The 18,313-nt window shown below is 43.0% G+C and overlaps 1 protein-coding gene across 3 annotated transcripts in view; it reads right to left on the reverse strand.

Moving 5' to 3' along the window:
* Window positions 1–403: 403 nt before the first annotated feature.
* Window positions 404–18,313, reverse strand: part of lrrc4b (leucine rich repeat containing 4B) — a 175,030-nt gene continuing 157,120 nt past the window's right edge. For all 3 annotated transcript variants that reach the window (XM_003222710.4, XM_008113569.3, XM_062957629.1), the window contains one exon: window positions 404–3,353. In XM_003222710.4, the coding sequence (XP_003222758.1) occupies window positions 1,356–3,299 (1,944 nt within the window). In that variant the 5' untranslated portion in view covers window positions 3,300–3,353 and the 3' untranslated portion in view covers window positions 404–1,355. The remainder of the gene's footprint in view (window positions 3,354–18,313) is intronic.

Consider the following 18,313-nt stretch of genomic DNA (forward strand, 5'->3'; position numbering starts at 1 on the left):
GATGCCCAGATGTTTTGATGTTTTACCCTACTTGTGGAAGGCTTCTCTCATGTTCCCGGCATTGGGGGCTGGAGCTGACAGAGGGAGCTCACCCACTTTCCCCAGATTTGAACTGGCAACCTTTAGGTCAGCAACCCAACCTTCAAGTCAGCAGTCCTGCCGGCACAAGGGTTTAACCCATTGCTCCAGTTGAGTGGTGATTGCTCGCCCAGAGTTGTAACACAAACGAACATACTGCAGTGGCTCTCACAAGCCTAATTCACATTATTACTGCAGTCGTGCTCATTCCTTGATGCATCTCACACAAATAAGAATACACACCCAACAACAGCCTCGCCCTCGTTCCTCCCACCCACCCTCCCACCCACCAGCCCCTCAAAGAACCACCCTAAGGAGGGTTGGAAACATCTTTATGGATTTTATTAAAATAGGAAACTCAGACCAGACCCCAAAATGCCAAGGGAATCAACAGGCCCCCCTTTTTTTGTGGCCGGAAGTGGAGTCCCCACCAAATCCCGCATTCCCACCCTCAGATTATTACAAATTAAAAAATACCTCCACACCCCTGTGTCTCTGGGGGCCACACTGGCCATGCCTGCCATCCCATAGTAATAATACTAGTCATAAAAAATTCCCCCAAACCCTGTGCGCTTGGCATCCCCACGTAGTCCGAGGGGGAGGAACCCGGGCACCACCATGACCTTCCGTCTCTTTATTTCATTTATTTATTTTGTATATCCCATTTGGATGAAAATAGAATTTTGACGGAAAGCGGCTCAAAATAAGATTTTTTTTCTCCCCCTCCTCTCCCATTTCGCTTGGGTTTCTTTTCTTTTTTTTTGAAAATTCTTCCTATAGTTTATTCCCATGACGTCAAAAGGAAAACGTATCAGAGTGCTCCTTCTTTCTTGTCTTGTGGTTCTCGTTTTGTTTCTTTTCTTTCTTTTTTTAAAAGTAATATAGCAGGTAGTTGGATACAGAAACAGCCCCATCTGTATAAAAAAAAGTCTCCAATGTAAAGGTAGAACAGTAGAAAAATAAGAAAAAGAAAAGGGAGTGGAAGAAAGAAAGAAAAAAAAAGAAGGGGGGAAGGTCAGGCAGAGGGCCAAAGTAGTACCTTCTTCTGCAAAAGGAAATGAAGAGAACGTAAAAGGCTAAGTCGGTGAAAACCAAAGGTGTCTGCTAGGGGCTTAGCATCCAAGATCTGCCATGGTGGTGGAAAGATCTGTTTTTGTGTGTGGGGATGTGGGTGGGGAAGGAGGAGCTGTTCCTCAACATTTCCGCCACTGCATGGACGGATTCACCGCCACCCTCCCACCATGTAAGTATTCCCCGTTGCCTGGGTCTGTTGGTCGTCATATCTGTGTCTCTTGGACATTCTCTTTCGAGCTGCTCTTGAACAAGAGAGGTTCATGGATGGAATTGAGCATGGGGTTCTTGGAGCCACAGGTGAGTGGCCCACCACCACTGTTGTTGTTGTAGTGGGCCTTGAAAGCAGCATAGTGATTGAGGTGGTCGTGCTCGATGGCAGGAAGGGCCAAGTGGCTATCGCCGGGGCCCCCAGCTGCGGCAGGCAGCTCATCCTCCACATTGATGATCTCAATGGTCCGCGTGGGCCCATGGTGCTTGTGTAGCTGGTGCTGTTTCCGGAGCTTGTAGAAAACAATCAGCATCACAGCGGCCATGAAGGTGATGGCCACAAAGCAGCCAATGATGATCTTGGTGGTTTTCATGACGTCGTCCAAGTCTTTCATGCCGCTCTCAGTTACGTCGGTGATTGGGATGGTGAATGGTTTCTCGGTGCTACGGGTACTGCGTGGGGTTAGCGAGGTGGTCGAGTAGGTCATGCCCCAACCTTGCGATGGGGTTGGCCCAGGCTCTTTCTTGGTAGGAACAGATTCTTCTGGACTTGAATCCATGGTTTCTACAGTCACTGTGGTAAAGTATGTGTACCCTGTGGTGGCTGGATCCACAGCTGAGACATTGAGGGTAGCTGAAGCGGTAGTGTTGCCAGCTGAATTGGTCACCATGCAGGTGTATTGGCCTGTGTCCTGGACAGTAACATTGGTGAAGTTGAGTGTGCCATCATGGAGGACAGAGATGCGGACCCGATAGGAACCGTGAGTCATCAGCGTTCCATTTGGCGTCAGCCAATTGACTGATGTCATGGAGGTCCCTGTCCTGCATTTCAGCTCAGCCGCCATCCCCTCAGTCACATTAAGGTCAGTGGGAGGCTCCACAATAACTGGGGCATAGCAAGTGAAATGGCTTTGATCCAACTCTCCAATATACCGCCCTTTGAGGTTTGGCGGGGCATGGCACCGGGCGCAGCAGGTGGTGTTGTTGGGCACTGTCTCCTTGAGCCACCAACTGAGCCACAGCACATCACAGTTGCAATGCCAAGGATTATGGTTGAGGTGGACACGCTCCAGGCGGTGCAAAGGGGTGAAGAGATCATGTGGCAAAGACATCAAATTATTGTGGGAGAGGTTGAGCTCCTCCAAAGACTTGAGGTCATCGAAGGCATTGCGTTCAATGGTGGCTACCTGGGCATGCATCAACCATAATTTGCGAAGGCTGGTTAGTCCTTGGAAAGAGCCTGGCCGGATCATGTCCAAGCGATTCCCAGACAGCTCCAGCTCCTCCAGCCGTACTAAGGCCGTCAAATTTGGGATGTCCTTAAGGTTGCACATGCCCAGGTTCAGGTAGCGCAGGTTGACCAAGCCTTCAAAGGCTGCCTCTGAAATGTACTCCAGCTTCTTAAGCTCTCCAAGATCCAGGCGGCGCAAGGAAGGGACTCTGTTGAAGGCATAGGAAGGGATGCTTTCAATTGGGTTATTCCTCAGCCACAGCTCCCGCAACTTGGAGAGGTACTCAAAGGCCTGTGTGGGGACAGTGGTCAGCCGGTTGTCAAAGAGCTCCAGTGTGTTGAGATTGGGCAAGCCATTGAAGGCGCCAACCTCAATCTTACGGATAAGGTTCTTGCTGAGCTGCAAAATCTCAAGATGACGAAGGTGCTTGAAAGTGTCTGTCTTGATGACCTGGATATTGTTCTCCTGCAAGTTGAGGTACCGTGTGTTGATAGAAATGCTCTCCGGCACTTCCACCAGTTCCCGGCGCGTACAGATGACCCGGCTGGCTTGATTGCTGCAGGAACAAGCGGCTGGGCAAGAGGTTGGGGAGGCTCCACCCAAAACAAGCGGTGGCAGCCAAAGGAAGAAGAGGATGAGATGCTTCCAAACCATTCTAGAGATTCCAGGTGCCAGCAAAGGCTTGCGAGTGCAGCGGCGGGTGGCCATGTCCAATGCTCATGCTTCAGTGAACAGCAGGGTGAGCACTCAGGTCTTTAGAAACTGAAACAAAGATAAAGAGAAGTAAGTCAGGATCTGATAGTACAACTTAGGAGAAGGATCACAGTTAAAAGGATTAATTCTTGGGGGTCATCTAATGAAATGAACTGGGGTGTGTGATTCAACACTATCAAAGGTCCTTTCTAGTCAACAGTCACAGCCCATTCCTCCTTTCGCCTCTAGCCACAAAGCCCCAGCCACGTTTTCAATCCCTTGTCAGCTGATCCACTTTCTCACTGCTTCTGCTCCTCTTTCTCTTCTTGGTTTCCTCTTTTACCAACACTGTCACCCTTCAACTTCCTTTCCATTTTCCAACAAGATTTCCCAGCCACATTTCCAAGTCATGATCCACCTCCTCAACCCACTCATCTGCTCTTCTCTGTACCCTCTCCTGCCAACACAATGCCACTCCTTAACTCCGTTTCCCACCTTCCACCAAGGAGTAAAGGGCTTGTGCTATTGACTGGTTTATGGGAAAGGGGTTTAAAAGCTGGCTGAGATTTCATGATGGGAAGGTGTGGAAGACTGGGGTTGTCGGGCAGAACTTCAAAAGAGAGACAGAGGGGAACCAGAAGACAAGGAGGCGGAATTAGTTAACCAGCAGCTACAAACTCGTAAATAATGACATCCACAAAAGAGAATTCCATGAGTGTTGGGAGCTCACAGTATTTCTCTGAACAATTTGGATTTATACTATCTGTTAGTCCCACTTAGAAAGGAAGTGGAAACTTAAGTTAGTTGTGACTAAATGAGGATTTCAGTGAGTTCCTTCTAGGTTTGCCTGAGTCTCGACACAACACTGGATAATTAATATGGTTAATTCATTATCACATGATGCGATGAGGCAAAGAATTCAACATTCACAGCAGCTATAGACAGTAGACACCCTGTATGCTGCAAGAGAAACATTAAAAAGGAATTAGTTACAGTTACAGTTACAATGCAAGCCCTTAGTGAAGTTGGTTGCCTTTAAACTAGATTTCATTATCTTTAAAAGGAAACCTATAAATGCTGTAAGCCACAGCCTTCTGCTACCAAACAATCCATCTCATTCTTATCTCTGCATCAAGCAGACATATAAACTGGAAGGCTGGCCAATATTTGAACCATGTGAACATCCTCTTTTGTTATAAAATTAACTAAAAGCTTCAGTTAAACCACAAAAGGAGTACATTGATCCCTTGTTAGATCATACTTGTAATGTAATTTAGTTATTTGGGAAGTAGTTTTAAACACTACTTATAACTAATTACTTCCCAGTTTTGCTTAGATCACCTAGAGCAGCGTTTCTCAACCTGAGGGTTGGGACCCCTGGGGAGGGATCAAAAGGGGGGTGTCAGAGGGGTCACCAAAAACCATCAGAAAATACATATAATGTCAAGGTCTATTTTTCCCAAACTCCGCCAGTATTCACATTTGGGCATATTGAGTATTGGTCCAGATCCATCATTGTTTGGAGTCCACAGTGCTCTCTGGATGTAGGTGAACTACAATTCCAAAACCCAAGGTCAATGCCCACCAAACCCTTACAGTATTTTCTGTGGTTCATGGGAGTTCTGTGTGCCAAGATTGGTTCAATTGGAGTTCAGAATGCTCTTTGATTGTAGGTGAACTATAAATCACAGTAACTACAATTCCCAAATGTCAAGGTCTATTTTCACCAAACTCCACCAGTGTTCATATTTGGGCATACTGAGTATTCATGCCAAGTTTGGCACTGATTCATCATTGTTTGAGTCCATAGTGCTCTCTGGATGTAAGTGAACTACAACTCCAAAACTCAAGGTTAATGCCCACCAAACCCTTACAATATTTTATATTGGTCATGGGAGTTCTGTGTGCTAAGTTTGGTTCAATTCCATTGTTGGTGGAGTTCAGAATGCTCTTTGATTGTAGCTTAACTATAAATCTCAACAACTACAACTTCCACATGACAAAATCAATCCCTTCCCCAACCCCACCAGTATTCAAATTTGGGTGTATCGGGTATTGTTGCCAAATTTGGTCCAGTGAATGAAAATATATCCTGCATATCAGATATTTACATTACAATTCATACAGTTATGAAGAAGCAACAAAAATAATTTTATGGTTGGGAGTCACCACAACATGAGGAACTGTATTAAGGGATCACGGCATTAGGAAGGTTGAGAACCACTGACCTAGAGCCTGGCGGGAGGAAACAAGGGAAGTAGTTGCCTTCATACTTTACTAGTAAACTTCTAAAGGCACTTTGCGAAGTGATCAAGATGGCTCTTGATCAGATACAGCCAGTCATTCTTTTTAATCAGCCTTGGATCTAATAAGCTGGCTTCTGGTCTCTCCAACATCTTGAATGCAGACAAGGTTTCTTGATCCAGGACTCTGTTTAGTTTTAGCTTTGCTCTTATTTGCTTGTTTCGACATGGTATTTTTTTAATGATTAAAACATTAAAAACAACTACATACCAAACCGTAAGCCACCCTTGAAGGGCTATTGAAGCAACAAGCAGCATATACACATGAGAAAGAGCATAACATTTTGTGTGCTTGTTTTGGCATTGTCTGCTTTTAATTGATTGCGGTTTTCATTGATTGTTTTGAACTGTTTTTATTATTCAACTCCTATGGATTTTCGTCATGTTTAATTGCACATCACCTCCTGGGGCATTTTGCTCTAGAACTAGTCCATTTTAGGAGAAAGTACAGTAAATAAGAAATAGGAACGCCCGGGTGCTACAAACTGTCTGAAAGTAAAACAGACTGCCTTGGAAGAGCTTGAACTGCTACCACAAATTTTCTAAACTGACAGATGGTAAATTAGATAATCTTTTAGATCTATTCCAACTTTAGGATTCTAAGGATTTAGGAAGTATGTAAGTATATAATGCCTCCTTTTTCAAAGTGGCTGCATGTGCATTGACTCTTGTGTAGTCATCCTTCATTGAATACTGAGATATACCACTACGATCTTCATTTTGTTTTGAACTATTCAGGTCAGCAACCCAACCTTCAAGTCAGCAGTCCTGCCAGCACAAGGCTTTAACCCATCGCACCACCAGGGGCTCCATTGGAAAAGAACTACAGAAAATAGAAGATGAGTAAATCCATGAATCACTCTGACTAGACTAGAGAGCATTTGCAACCAATTAATTTACACTTGTGGCAAGATACTATTCTTAGAGATCTGCACCCAAGACCTCTGTTTTTACTTGGAGCTGAACCCACCAAAACTACAGAATAAGAACAGAATTAGATGATCCACAAAAACTGGAAACTCAGGGTCAGATCTGGCAGCTCTAGCTGTGAATAATTTGGGCTTGTAACCTCAATTTAAATGCCCTGTTCATTGAATCTCTCCACTGTTTTCTCTTGCTGGTCCTAAAGATACACACCCCTTTAAACATATAGGATCAAGTACTAATTAATTATTTGCTCTTGGGTTCTAGGTCACAGAATAGCAGACCTATCGACTAATTAATGGTTTTTAGTCTTCGGTTCATACATCTGAGATCTATTCTGCTGACCTTTAGAAGCCAATTTGTTAAAAACGCACACACGCACAACCCGCTTTACAATTTCCCAAGATTTTAGTAGATTTTCATACAATCATCTATTTTAAGATAGTTTTCTTTGGTTATATTTTAGCACTGAATATTGGAATGCTTTACTGCAAGGAAGTGGGTGGCTTTCCAAATGGAGGACAGAAATAATGTTTTAAATCAGGCATGGGCAAACTTCGGCCCTCCGGGTGTTTTGGACTCCAACTACCGGCTGTTAGGAATTGTGGGAGTTGAAGTCCAAAACACCCGGAGGGCCGAAGTTTTCCCATGCCTGTTCTATATTATTTGTTTCCTGGTCAAAAGTGAATCTTGCTATTGGTCAGGAAATCCCCTTAAGAGCAAAAGAGCAGCAACACTTTCACAGTTTTCTCTCTGTATTCAATAGTTTTTCATTTTAAAAAGGAGCCAAAGTCCATATCTCTCTGTTTAGTGAAATCTTCCAGAACCCTTTAAACCAGTAAGCGTAGACACAGCCAGAAACAAGGGGTGTATCTACACTGTAGAATTAAGGCAGTTTAATACCACTTTAACTGCCATGGAGAGTCATGAGAGTTTGTAATCATTCTGGGGGGAATGGGGGAACCCTTAGTCCCTTCTTTGGAATGTTGTCTAAAATGTTCACTACCAGAATGTTCACCACCAGAAAATTACTTTCCTAAAGTCATTTATTACGTAACTTGTTAAACTGCCCCCCTTGCAGGAATAAACTGGCATTATAACTATTAGGGATGTGCATTCAGGGGAAAACTTGTCCCATTTCGTGTCCCAGCTTTTGGGGTTCCCTGATCCATTTTTTGTAAGCCTCCCGAATTTGGGAGGGTTGATTTCGTTTCTTTTGTTTCGGGGTCCGGAAATTGGACCATTATGGGGGGGGGGGGGAGCTTCCCACTCAGTGGCTCCCCTTCCTGGTGTACATTCTTCTTACCTGGCGCATGCTGTTTCTACTTTATAATAAGAGGTGCTTGGCTGTAGGCACGGGCAAGTACGTGTATTTTCCGGGCCTGCCTGTACACCCCGCCACACACACACACTCCTAGCAAAGAGAGAGTGTGTGTGGTGGGGCATGCAGGCAGGCCTGGAAAGTGCATGTGCCTGCCAGTGCCTGCAGTCAAGTGCCTCTTACTCTAGAGTAAGAGGTGTTCAGCTACATGCGAGCTCTGGGCCTACCTGCCTGCATGCCCCGCCACACACACCCCGCCACACTCTCCCAGTGTGTGTGTGTGTGTGGCAGGGCATGCAGGCAGGTCCGGAGCACACTTGTAGTCAGTCTTCAGGCCTGCCTACCTGCATGCCCATCACACATGAACTCTCTTTCCAAGGCAAGGAGGCAAATTTGGATGCACGCAAAAGCAGGCTTTCGTGTTGAGCAGGTTTTCATGTGGGGAGGGGGGTTCCCATTTTGTGCTTCCAAGGAAATGGAAGACACGAAAGAAACGGTAGGAATGAATTTTGCACATGCCTAATAACAATCAAAAATAAATCAAGACATTACATTGCACATTATCTTGCTTGTAGCTGTCTGTTATTTCCTTTTCAAACAACTATAGGATTAACAGGAGACTGTCATATCTCTCAAGACATTCCAATCTGAATGTCACTTTTAAAAAGGATGCAAAAGGTAGTGAGAAACCATTATTGATATAACTAGAAAAGGAATATTGTATCTCGTGGACATGGCTTTCTTACAAAAAACCCCCCAAAACCCCATAATAGAACACAGAGGAGAAGGAAGAAAGGAAGGGGACAAAAATAGAGGAACAACGTATTACATGTAATGTATTGCTTCCAAGCTGTTTTAGAATGAAAATCGCTTTTAATTTAATTTTTTATTTTTCATTGCCTTTCATAGTAGAATGTTAAAACCATAATACCCTCAAACGATATCCTAGCACGCTAGAACCATAATACCCTCAAACACACCAAAGCTACACTAGACATATAATACCATCAAACAATAAAAGAAGTGTGTCTTTTAACTTTTACCCTCGTGAATTAAAATATGATCTGCTAGTTGTTAAACAACTTTGCAAAGCAGGGATGGGAAAGGTCTTGGAATCTGAGACCCAATCCTACAACCTGAATTCTGGGTGCCTTTCTTGAAATGTTATTATTATGTGGGGCTGGAATCCTATTTGGGAGTTATATCTTTGTAAAGGGACTTACAGATGTAGGAGTCAAACTAATAAAGTATGTGCTCTATAGCATAGCTAAAAATTGCATTGATGCTCAATGGTCCCATTCTTGCTGGTGCCCTCATATCCACCTCCACAATTGAGGGTTAGTGCTTATCTCCATTTCTAAGCCGAAGAGCTGGTGTTGTTTGTAGACACCTCCAGGGTTATGTGGCCAGCAGGACTGCATGGGAGCTTTTTAGAGATATGTTATCCCAGATTTAAAAATAATTATCAGGCTTTTCCATTCTGGTAGTGGTCTTGCACCCTCAACTCCTGCAAAAGTGAAGGGTCTGCTATATATGTAAAGGCATGTTAAGTAAAAGATGCTATAGAATTCTAGCTAACATCATCATCATCATTACCTCCACTTCCCTTTTTGCTCTTTCACTGCTTTGAAAGTAAAAACTATGTGTATTTTCTATTTTAAATATATTTAAATCATGCATTTCAAATTCCTAATTATCATTTCATACCTCTTTAACTTTTTAGTTCAGTCTTGTTGAAATCATTGAAACATATTTTGGGAGAAAAGCAGGATATAAATTCAACAAGTAAACCAACAAATATTGGTTTCCAAGCCAACCAGGGTGCCTGAAGGGAGCTTTGGACCATCAGTTACTGTATTTCTTCGATTCTAAGATGCACGGTTTTCCCCATATAGACATCTCTGAAAACAGGGATCATCATAGAAATACAGATATATACATATTGATATGGCTTTTTCTGTTGGTGGTACTGAAATTAACATGCATGTAACAATCAATGAATCGAAGAAATACAGTAATTGGAATGAGTGAGGTATCACTGGATAATATTTGATAATTGATAACACAGCCCAACAAAAGAAATCTTTTTGTCTTTGTTTTTAGGCCTGTTACAAGTGTTTATTTGGGGTGCCAATACAGAAAATTCCATTGGATAGACTGCATCAACTCTAGTTTCTTAGATATGGTTATCATGGTTTTCTATGGGTGAGTAGATGGCGACTGGTAGATAGCATATGTTCTATGTCTCAAAAACTAGATAGGGGGAAACTGGTGACATTTTTGGAATCAGCAGGTCAAATATACCCAGAAACTGGTCTAACACATGAGGCACCAAATGTATGTTGGCCAATATAATAATCAATAACAACAATATTGTTGTTACTATTTCCCCAAAAAGGTCTAAGAGGGTTGGAAGAAAATCTCAGGCAGTTCCATGTTGCTTTAAAGCTTGTACTTAAAAAGTCGAACGATTCCGTTGCTTAGAACTGGCTGGAGTGTGGAAGGGAAAGGAAAAAGTTGGGTTAAAAGGGACTTGTGCTAACAGCTTTCAATAAACACAGCCTTTCGTCCAGCAGAAGGGCTTGCTTTGCTCAAGTAATTACATTCCGGACCCTTTTGGTCATGGGAGAAAAGGAAGGAGAAGGAGAGGGCAAAGTTGAAACATTCAAGAGCGGAGAATACATCTTTTGTTAAGGAGACCTGGAGCAAGCACAGGCAGCCAAGGCTGGGTCAAGATCTGCAGAAATGCAAGTGAGATCTTTGACAGAGTCAACAAGGAGGGAGAGAAGGAGAGACGGAACAGGGTGGCAGGCAATTATGTTCTCTTCTGGAACATAAAGCCTCTGAGAACAAGCTGAGAAAGCTGGTGGCCGCTTTCTCTAAAAGGGCATGGGGACACGAGAAAGGGCCGGACGTGGCTGAGCCTCAAACCAAGCGAGCCACAGAGAGGGGCAGCACTCCCAATGAATGCAATTAGCCCAAAATAGAGTGGAACTCATCTCGATCTTGGAAACGCACCTGCATGAATTCCAGCTACAGAATAGTCTCTTGGTTGTTCAGCTGTCTGTATTTATAATCCAATCTGAGCTGAGCTCCATCTTCAACGGCTGACCCATCAACTTTTGATTTTAAGCAGAGTTGGCCTTGCCATTTAGACAGACTGCCTCGGAGCAGCGCATTCTGGGGAATGTCAGGAAGGGCATCAAACTGTTAACAATTTAATTTGTTGTTTTATATCTTTACCGGCAGAGAAGGGAAGAAATGCTTGTGGGATTTTCAGCCTCACGTGCCAAAATAACTTGGCTAGCTCTGAGTTCTATGCACTGTAAATTGGGCCCGATTTTAAGATTAGCTTTGTGACAGTTGTTGACATGGAATGGCACCAAGCGTTTCCAGATGACATGCAATGCCTTTTAGCACCTGATCACTGGCAGGAAATGGGATTCTGTGTCTGACAGCTGAAGGTTTGCTAGATTTTATATTTGATGCCTGTCAAAATAAAAACATAAGAGATTTCAGCAAGTCTAGGGCTGCAAGGCTCTAAGAAATCCCTTTGGGAGCAATTCCCACCGAATTCAGCCAGATTTACTTCTGAATAATCATGCCTGGTTTTGTTCTGTTAAAGCACTTAGCAACAGAGATAAAATTTCACATTCAGATTTTGGAACTCTAATTGGAAATATCTCCAGCAAAAATGGATCCGACCTACAGAAATAGATTTCTTTTTTTATTTGCAAAATGATTTACAAGGAGGTCACACAAAAGCTTCCAACCCTTGCAGTAGCACTGGCTAAAATGCAATTAAACCATGTTGACACCCATCTCCTCAATTACAATTTGGCCTAACAGGAGGCTATCTAATGACTCCTTTGATGGAGTCCTGCTGTCTGCGGATTGCACATTATCGTTTTATGGGTGCATCCGTACTAGATGGTTACTGCTATTAATACAGCTCCATTGAAGGGCCCGAAGCTTTACAAGTGTTCAAGGGAACACAGGGCTTGCCCCAAGGAACTTATAATAATGCAATTATGCTGAGAAGCAAGCCAACAGTTCAGCATAATTTTCCCCAAAAATAAAAAGGTAGGGGCTTGAAGTCTTACAATCTAAATATCAACCAACAAAAAAAGTAAAAAGCGAAATGGGACTCATTTTATAATACAAAAGCATTGAGCCATTGCAGTAAAGTGGTATCAAATTGTTTTTATTTTACAGTATAGGTAAAGGTTTTCCCCTGACTTTAAGACTAGTCAAATTCAACTCAGGGGGCTGGTGCTCATTCCCATTTCTAAGCCAAAGAGCCAGCATTGTCCGTAGACACCTCCAAGGTCATGTGGCTGGCATGACTGCATTACCTTCCTGTCCGTGCGGTACCTATTGATCTATTTACATTTGCATGTTTTCGAACTGCTAGGTTGGTAGAAGCTGGGACTGACAGCAGTAGTTCATCCCGCTCCCTGGATTCGAACCACTGACCTGTCAGTTAGCAAATTCAGCAGCTCAGTTGTTTAATCCACTGTGCCATTGGGAGCTCCTAGATGCACAATATAAATGCACCCTAATTTAGGACAGTTTTGTGCTCAGACTTCAGCACCATCTTCAGATAGGAAATGGAAGAGGAAGGTGCAACATTGGTTAGCAATGCAAAGCCTCTGGATGGGTCAACTCTGGTATACTAATACAATTATAAATTACTAAGAATCTGGACTGTTGCCCTTAGTATATCAGGAGAGTGCTCTCTTTTCTTCCTGTAATTCAAGCTGCAAAGGTCAAGCTTACATTGTAAAGTAAATGAACAGAATAGTTCAATAAACTAATGTACCATATATATTGTTATCTATTATATTTAGGATTACGAGGTCAGAACTTGCACAGGACGGAGATTTTGGGGCCAAAACATGAAGCTTAGGGACTTCTGCTGTGACAATATAGGCTCTAGTGATGTAACAAAGTTGATTTTTTTAAAACACAGTCCCTAGTGATGTTATTAAGAATGAACCACAGTTGGTCAAAGCAGGCCATTGAAATTAAAAACCACCACGAGGAAATCTGAATGAGAAGGTCCACACACATTTTTCTGTGGGTGGCGATCCATCTTTCCTCCTTCAGTCATTAAATGCCTTGAAACCCTGGATATTGAAGAGCATAATCCTTTGCACAAGGACACAATATAAAATAATACACAATACCTCTGTAGCCCATGTTTGGCAGCTTGGAAAGGGATGTACAGAGCATGGTCAAGGGAAGGAGACGGTAATGATGGCAGATGATTTCCCTCTTCAGTCCTGATGAGATTAGAGCAGTCTAAATAGGATTTTTAAAAACAATCTCTGGACTGTCCAGCATTTAAATGGGATGATCTGGGCAATAGGGATTATGGATTAGTAGTTAAACACTCTGTATATGTGTATGTGTGTGAGTGCGAGTACATGAGAAAGAGCGAGAATATAATAGACAATGCTTTTAAAGCTATCTGATATGAGGGATTGCTGAGATTTTTTTTTTCCATTGTGCGTGGAATTGGCATCACATTTCTGTCCATTGACACTTTATTTCTTTCCTAGAAATTTGCCATGGACTGGCAGCTAATAGCTTGTGAATCAGTACTAACCCACAGATCACACAGAATTATAGAATCATATAGTTGTAAGATACCACAAGAGCTATCCAGACCAACTCCTGGCTATGCAGGAAAACACAATCAAAGCACTCCCGACAGATGGCTATCCAGCCTCTGTTTAAAAACTTCAAGAGATGGAGGCTCCATCACCCGAAAAAGCAACATATTCCACTGCTGAACAGCTCTTATTCTCAGGAATTTCTTCCTAATGTTTAGATGGAATTTGTTTTCCTGCAATTTGTATCTATTGCTCCATGTCCTAGTCTCTGGAGCAGCGGAAAACAAGCTTGCGCCCTCCTCAATGTGGCATCCTTTAAAGTATTTCAACATGGGTAGTATGCCGCTCCATAACCATCTCTTCTCCAAGCTGAACATACCCAGTTCCATAAGCTGTGGCTCATACACCTTGGCTTCCAAAACGTTGATAGTTTTATTTGCCCTTCTGTGGACACGTTCCATCTTGTCCATCTCCTTCTTGAATTGTGGTACCCAGAACTGGACACAGTATACCAAGTGAGGCCTGATCACAGCAGAATAGTGATAGGATTATTTCCCTCTATCTGTATACTATACTGCTGTTGATACGGCTGAGAATTGCATTGCCTTTTTTAACCTGCTGCATCACACTGTTGACTGATGTTCAGCTTATGGTCTACCAAGACTCCGAGATCCCTTTCATATGTACTGTTTCTAAGACAGGTGTCATCCATCCTATATCTCTGTACTCCATTTATTTTTGCCTACATGTAGAAGTGTATATATTGCTCCCTGTTGAAATTTATTTTGTTCGATTAACCCTGCAATAAATTCCCTTCCTATATAAAAGCATCACATTTTAGGTAAAGGTAAAGGTTTCCCCAGTCTAGTCGTGTCCGACTCTGGGGGTTGGTGCTCATCTCCATTTCTAAGTTGAAGAGCCGGCGTTGTCCATGGACACCTCCAAGGTCATGTGGTCGTCATGACTGCATGGAGCATCGTTACCTTCCTGCTGGAGCGGTGCCTATTGATCTACTCACATTTGCATGTTTTCAAACTGCTAGGTGGGCAGAAGCTGGGGCTGACAGCAGGAGCTCACCCTGTCCCGCAGATTCAAACCACTGATATTTCAAGTCAGCAAGTTCTGCAGCTTAGCAGTTTAATCCGCTGTGCACACTTTAGAAGAGTTGCTTTTTTGGATTACAACTGCCAGGATCTCCCAGCCAGCATATATAGCCAGCTCTATAGTGTATATGTTATGCATACTTGCACGATGTGCCTGAATTAGTGGGAAAAAACATGTTTGGCTCCCACTCTGGAACATATATACACACACAGGCTGCCCACCCACTCCAATCCCTTAACTGAGCTGCTACCTGAAACAGATTTCAGCACAGGCTGGGTTTGGTAAAAGCCAAGCATAAAGACAGCTAAGAAAGGCAGGAGCTCAGCGATGTGGTTGTCAAGACATACTAGTAAAAACAGGGTGGAAGAGGGTGTCTTATAGTGAGAGAAAATCTGGGTAAACAACGCATAAAGCGGGGGGGGGGGGGGAAGCAAACGCAGATGAAAGCAGAGGAATGAAAGCAGAATCCATAAGAGCAGAAGAGGGGGGAAGCACCATACAAACAAGATCTAAAGAAAGGGTGGCATAAAGATACACCCGTTTAAGGTCTCCCATACATTTCCGTGAGATTATGAACATCACAACAGTTTGGAAAGGAAGGGTCCGTCAGGAAGGTGAAATGTTGGAGATGTTGCAAAGCAAAGGGAAGGTTTGCTCTGCAAGTGTGAGCTGCAGAGGGTCAACAGGCATTAAAGCAAAAGCTTGGGGGAGAGTGTTGGTACAGAAGGATGTGGCAAGGAAAGGTGAGCAAGGCCACATTTCAAATAAAGATACAAAGAACCCAGCCAGATCTTGGGCTGCCAGTGTCTGCACTGTGGTTTTATTTATGTGTTCATTTTTATTTATTGCCCTGCATACCACAAGGGCTCAGGGAAGGTTAATGGCATTGATCATAAAAAGACAATGCCCTCGCCAGGAATCTAAATGAGATATCAGGCAGTTAGAATTGTGTGTGGAGAGAGGAAAAAATGGGAGGGAAACAGGGAAATGCAAGTTAATTCGATCCCTTGATAGAATTTAATTCTATCTCTTAATAGTCTTCTCTTACTGTGGTTCTCCCTGGAGGGTTGTATTATTCTTTTGTTCATAGAAATCAGTCTGATACAAACCCACCCTCAAAGAGTAGCTGGCGAATCTTACATTCAGTTCCAAAGATATTATATTCTGAATCATAATGATAATGACTATATACCCTTTCCCACATATATTATCTAGATATTATTCAAAATCACCATATAAGGTAGATAAGCATGATTCTTTCTATGTTGAAGCTGCCAGGAAAGGGTCTGAGTAAAGGCCACTGCTTGATTTTGTTTTCATGGACAAGAGGACTTTCTGGTTCACAGCTCAGCCTCTTAACTTCTCTAGTACATTAAATAGCAGACACTCTCTTATATTCTCTTAACAACTGGGCCAAATTTAATCGATAAAGGACAGAAACAGGAAATTGGTGGCAAGACAGAGGTGGGAAAGTTACTTTTTCGACTCCAAGGTCATGTTTGCTGAAGGGCGCTCGAGCTGTAATCCAAAAAGTAATTTCTCCAAATCCTGGCACTCGCATCCTGCTCTTTCCAGTGTGAATGTGACTCTTATGTGTCCAGAAACATCACACTGTTATGCCTCCCTTGTAATTCCCAGTTGTCCCAATTAATGCCAACTCCTTTTTAATGGCTTTCAGCTATGCCAGTTTCTCTCTCTTTCTCCCACTTTCTCCCTTTGTCCTAGGTTTTCAATTTTATTTCACACCCAGAGGAAAGGCAAGGACGTCTAGGCATCAGCATCGTTTGGGCCACCAGGCATCATGAGTCTAGCCTATTCCCTGAACCCAAGATCTCAGCACCAAAAATTGAGATTTTTGGATGATCCATACTGATGTCAAAGAAGGCAGACTGTGACGATGCCACAAAGGGGCAATTCTGCTGAAACTATTAAGCATAATACATTAAGTATCAATCACAGAAGCCCAGGATATGCCACTGACATTTAAAACACTATGTCTTACAGATAATGAGTATACATACATATATACATTACATATACATATATGTACACATGTGGGAGTCAGCATGGTGTAGTGGTTTGATCACTGGATTACTATTCTGGAGATTAGGGTCTGAATTCCCACTCAACCATAAAACCCACTGGGTGATTGTGGGCAAATCACATTTTCTTAGTCTCAGGCGAAGGCAATAGTAAACCACCTTTGAACAAATCTTGCCAAGAAAACCCCATGATAAGTGCACTTTAGGGTCACTGTAGATTGACTTGAAGGCACACAACAATAACAATAAATTGTTACCTGGTTGCCACATTTGCTGAAATCTCCTCCTCTATATGACCATTAAAAGTACAGGACCCCTCTCGAGTTTTCAATCTGGCAACCCAAAAGCTGGGCAAGGTGTAGCCCTTGGAGCTTACTTTTGTGGCTTTTAAAGCCATGGCTTTAAAGAACAGGCTGTCTGGCCATGTTCTAGCAGCATTTCCTCCTGATGTTTCACCTACATCTGTGGCTGGCATCTTCAGAGGATCTGAAGGCAAAATGTCAGGAGTAAATGCTGCTAGACCATGGCCATGCAGCCCGGACATCACACCACACTTCAGTACATGGTTCAGACAATTTTTGCCCCGAACCATGCAGAAAACTTATCCAAATATGAGAAAATGTATGGAAGCCCCAGCTTACCACCACAAGCTCTCCAGACTCCCATGCTATGCTAACATGCCTCTGTTTTCCTCAACTGTTCCTGTCATTGACAGTGAATTGGATGTTGAGAAGGATCATAGAAGAAAGAATTAACTTAAGCTTGTTGTAGGTGAGAGGTGTAATCTATGAACAGATCTGGATTGGACGGGGACTTTGCCACAGGCTCCCAGATTTGAGTAGATTCTCTTGAAGAAATAAAGGCAGGCAGAACATTGTAGGTGGACAACTACACTTTGTCTGACTGAAGTATTATCTAAGCTAGTGGTACCCAAACTTTGCTTCTCTAGGTGTTTTGGTCTTCAGTTTGCAAAACTTCTGACAGTTGTCTAAGCTGAAAAAGGATTTCTGGAAAATGAAATCTCAAACACCTGGAGGATCAAAAGTTGGGAGCCACTGCTTTAAGCAATAGTCAACTTAACCAAAAGCAATCGTGGTCTATAGTTCAGGCAAGATTTGGCATGATGATCCACAGTAGTGCCTGGTGGTCTTCTACTTGAGTATTAAACTAGTCCAGGCAGAATATCAGGTGATGAACTACCTTATTTCTGAAAGGGAAGGAAGGGCAGTGCAATTGCAAATAGAGTCCATCTTCCTACCCCTTCCTCTCAAAGCTGATGAGTTTTGGAAATCCGACAAACACAAGAGTGCTCAGGGTGAATATGAAGGGCAGCAAAAAGACAGCCCTGACAAAAAAGAGGCTTCCAATTAGCTTGAAAGATGTTGATTTTCCTTGCATATTCAGCATTTGAAGTTATCACCGAAGCCAATATTACATCCTTAAGGCTTTAGAGCCAGGTGGCATCTTTTCCCTTAGGAAAGTCTTACCTATTCTTATGAACACTATCTCGTCATTTTACAAGTGAATGTAACAGTCACATTTCTAATAGGTTTACACCACGCGTTTCTGCTTGATGTATTTTCTCCCTCCTCGCTACAAGATAATGGGAAGGCAAACGCCTGCCACTTGAGACAACTGTACCCCTCGGAGGACTTTCCATCCCAGCATGTCGCAGTGTGAGATTCTGTACAGCATTTATGGAATTATTTCTCTGAAC

This window comes from Anolis carolinensis, chromosome 6 (genome assembly GCF_035594765.1).
Source record: "Anolis carolinensis isolate JA03-04 chromosome 6, rAnoCar3.1.pri, whole genome shotgun sequence".
NCBI classification, from domain to species: Eukaryota; Metazoa; Chordata; class Lepidosauria; order Squamata; family Dactyloidae; genus Anolis; species Anolis carolinensis.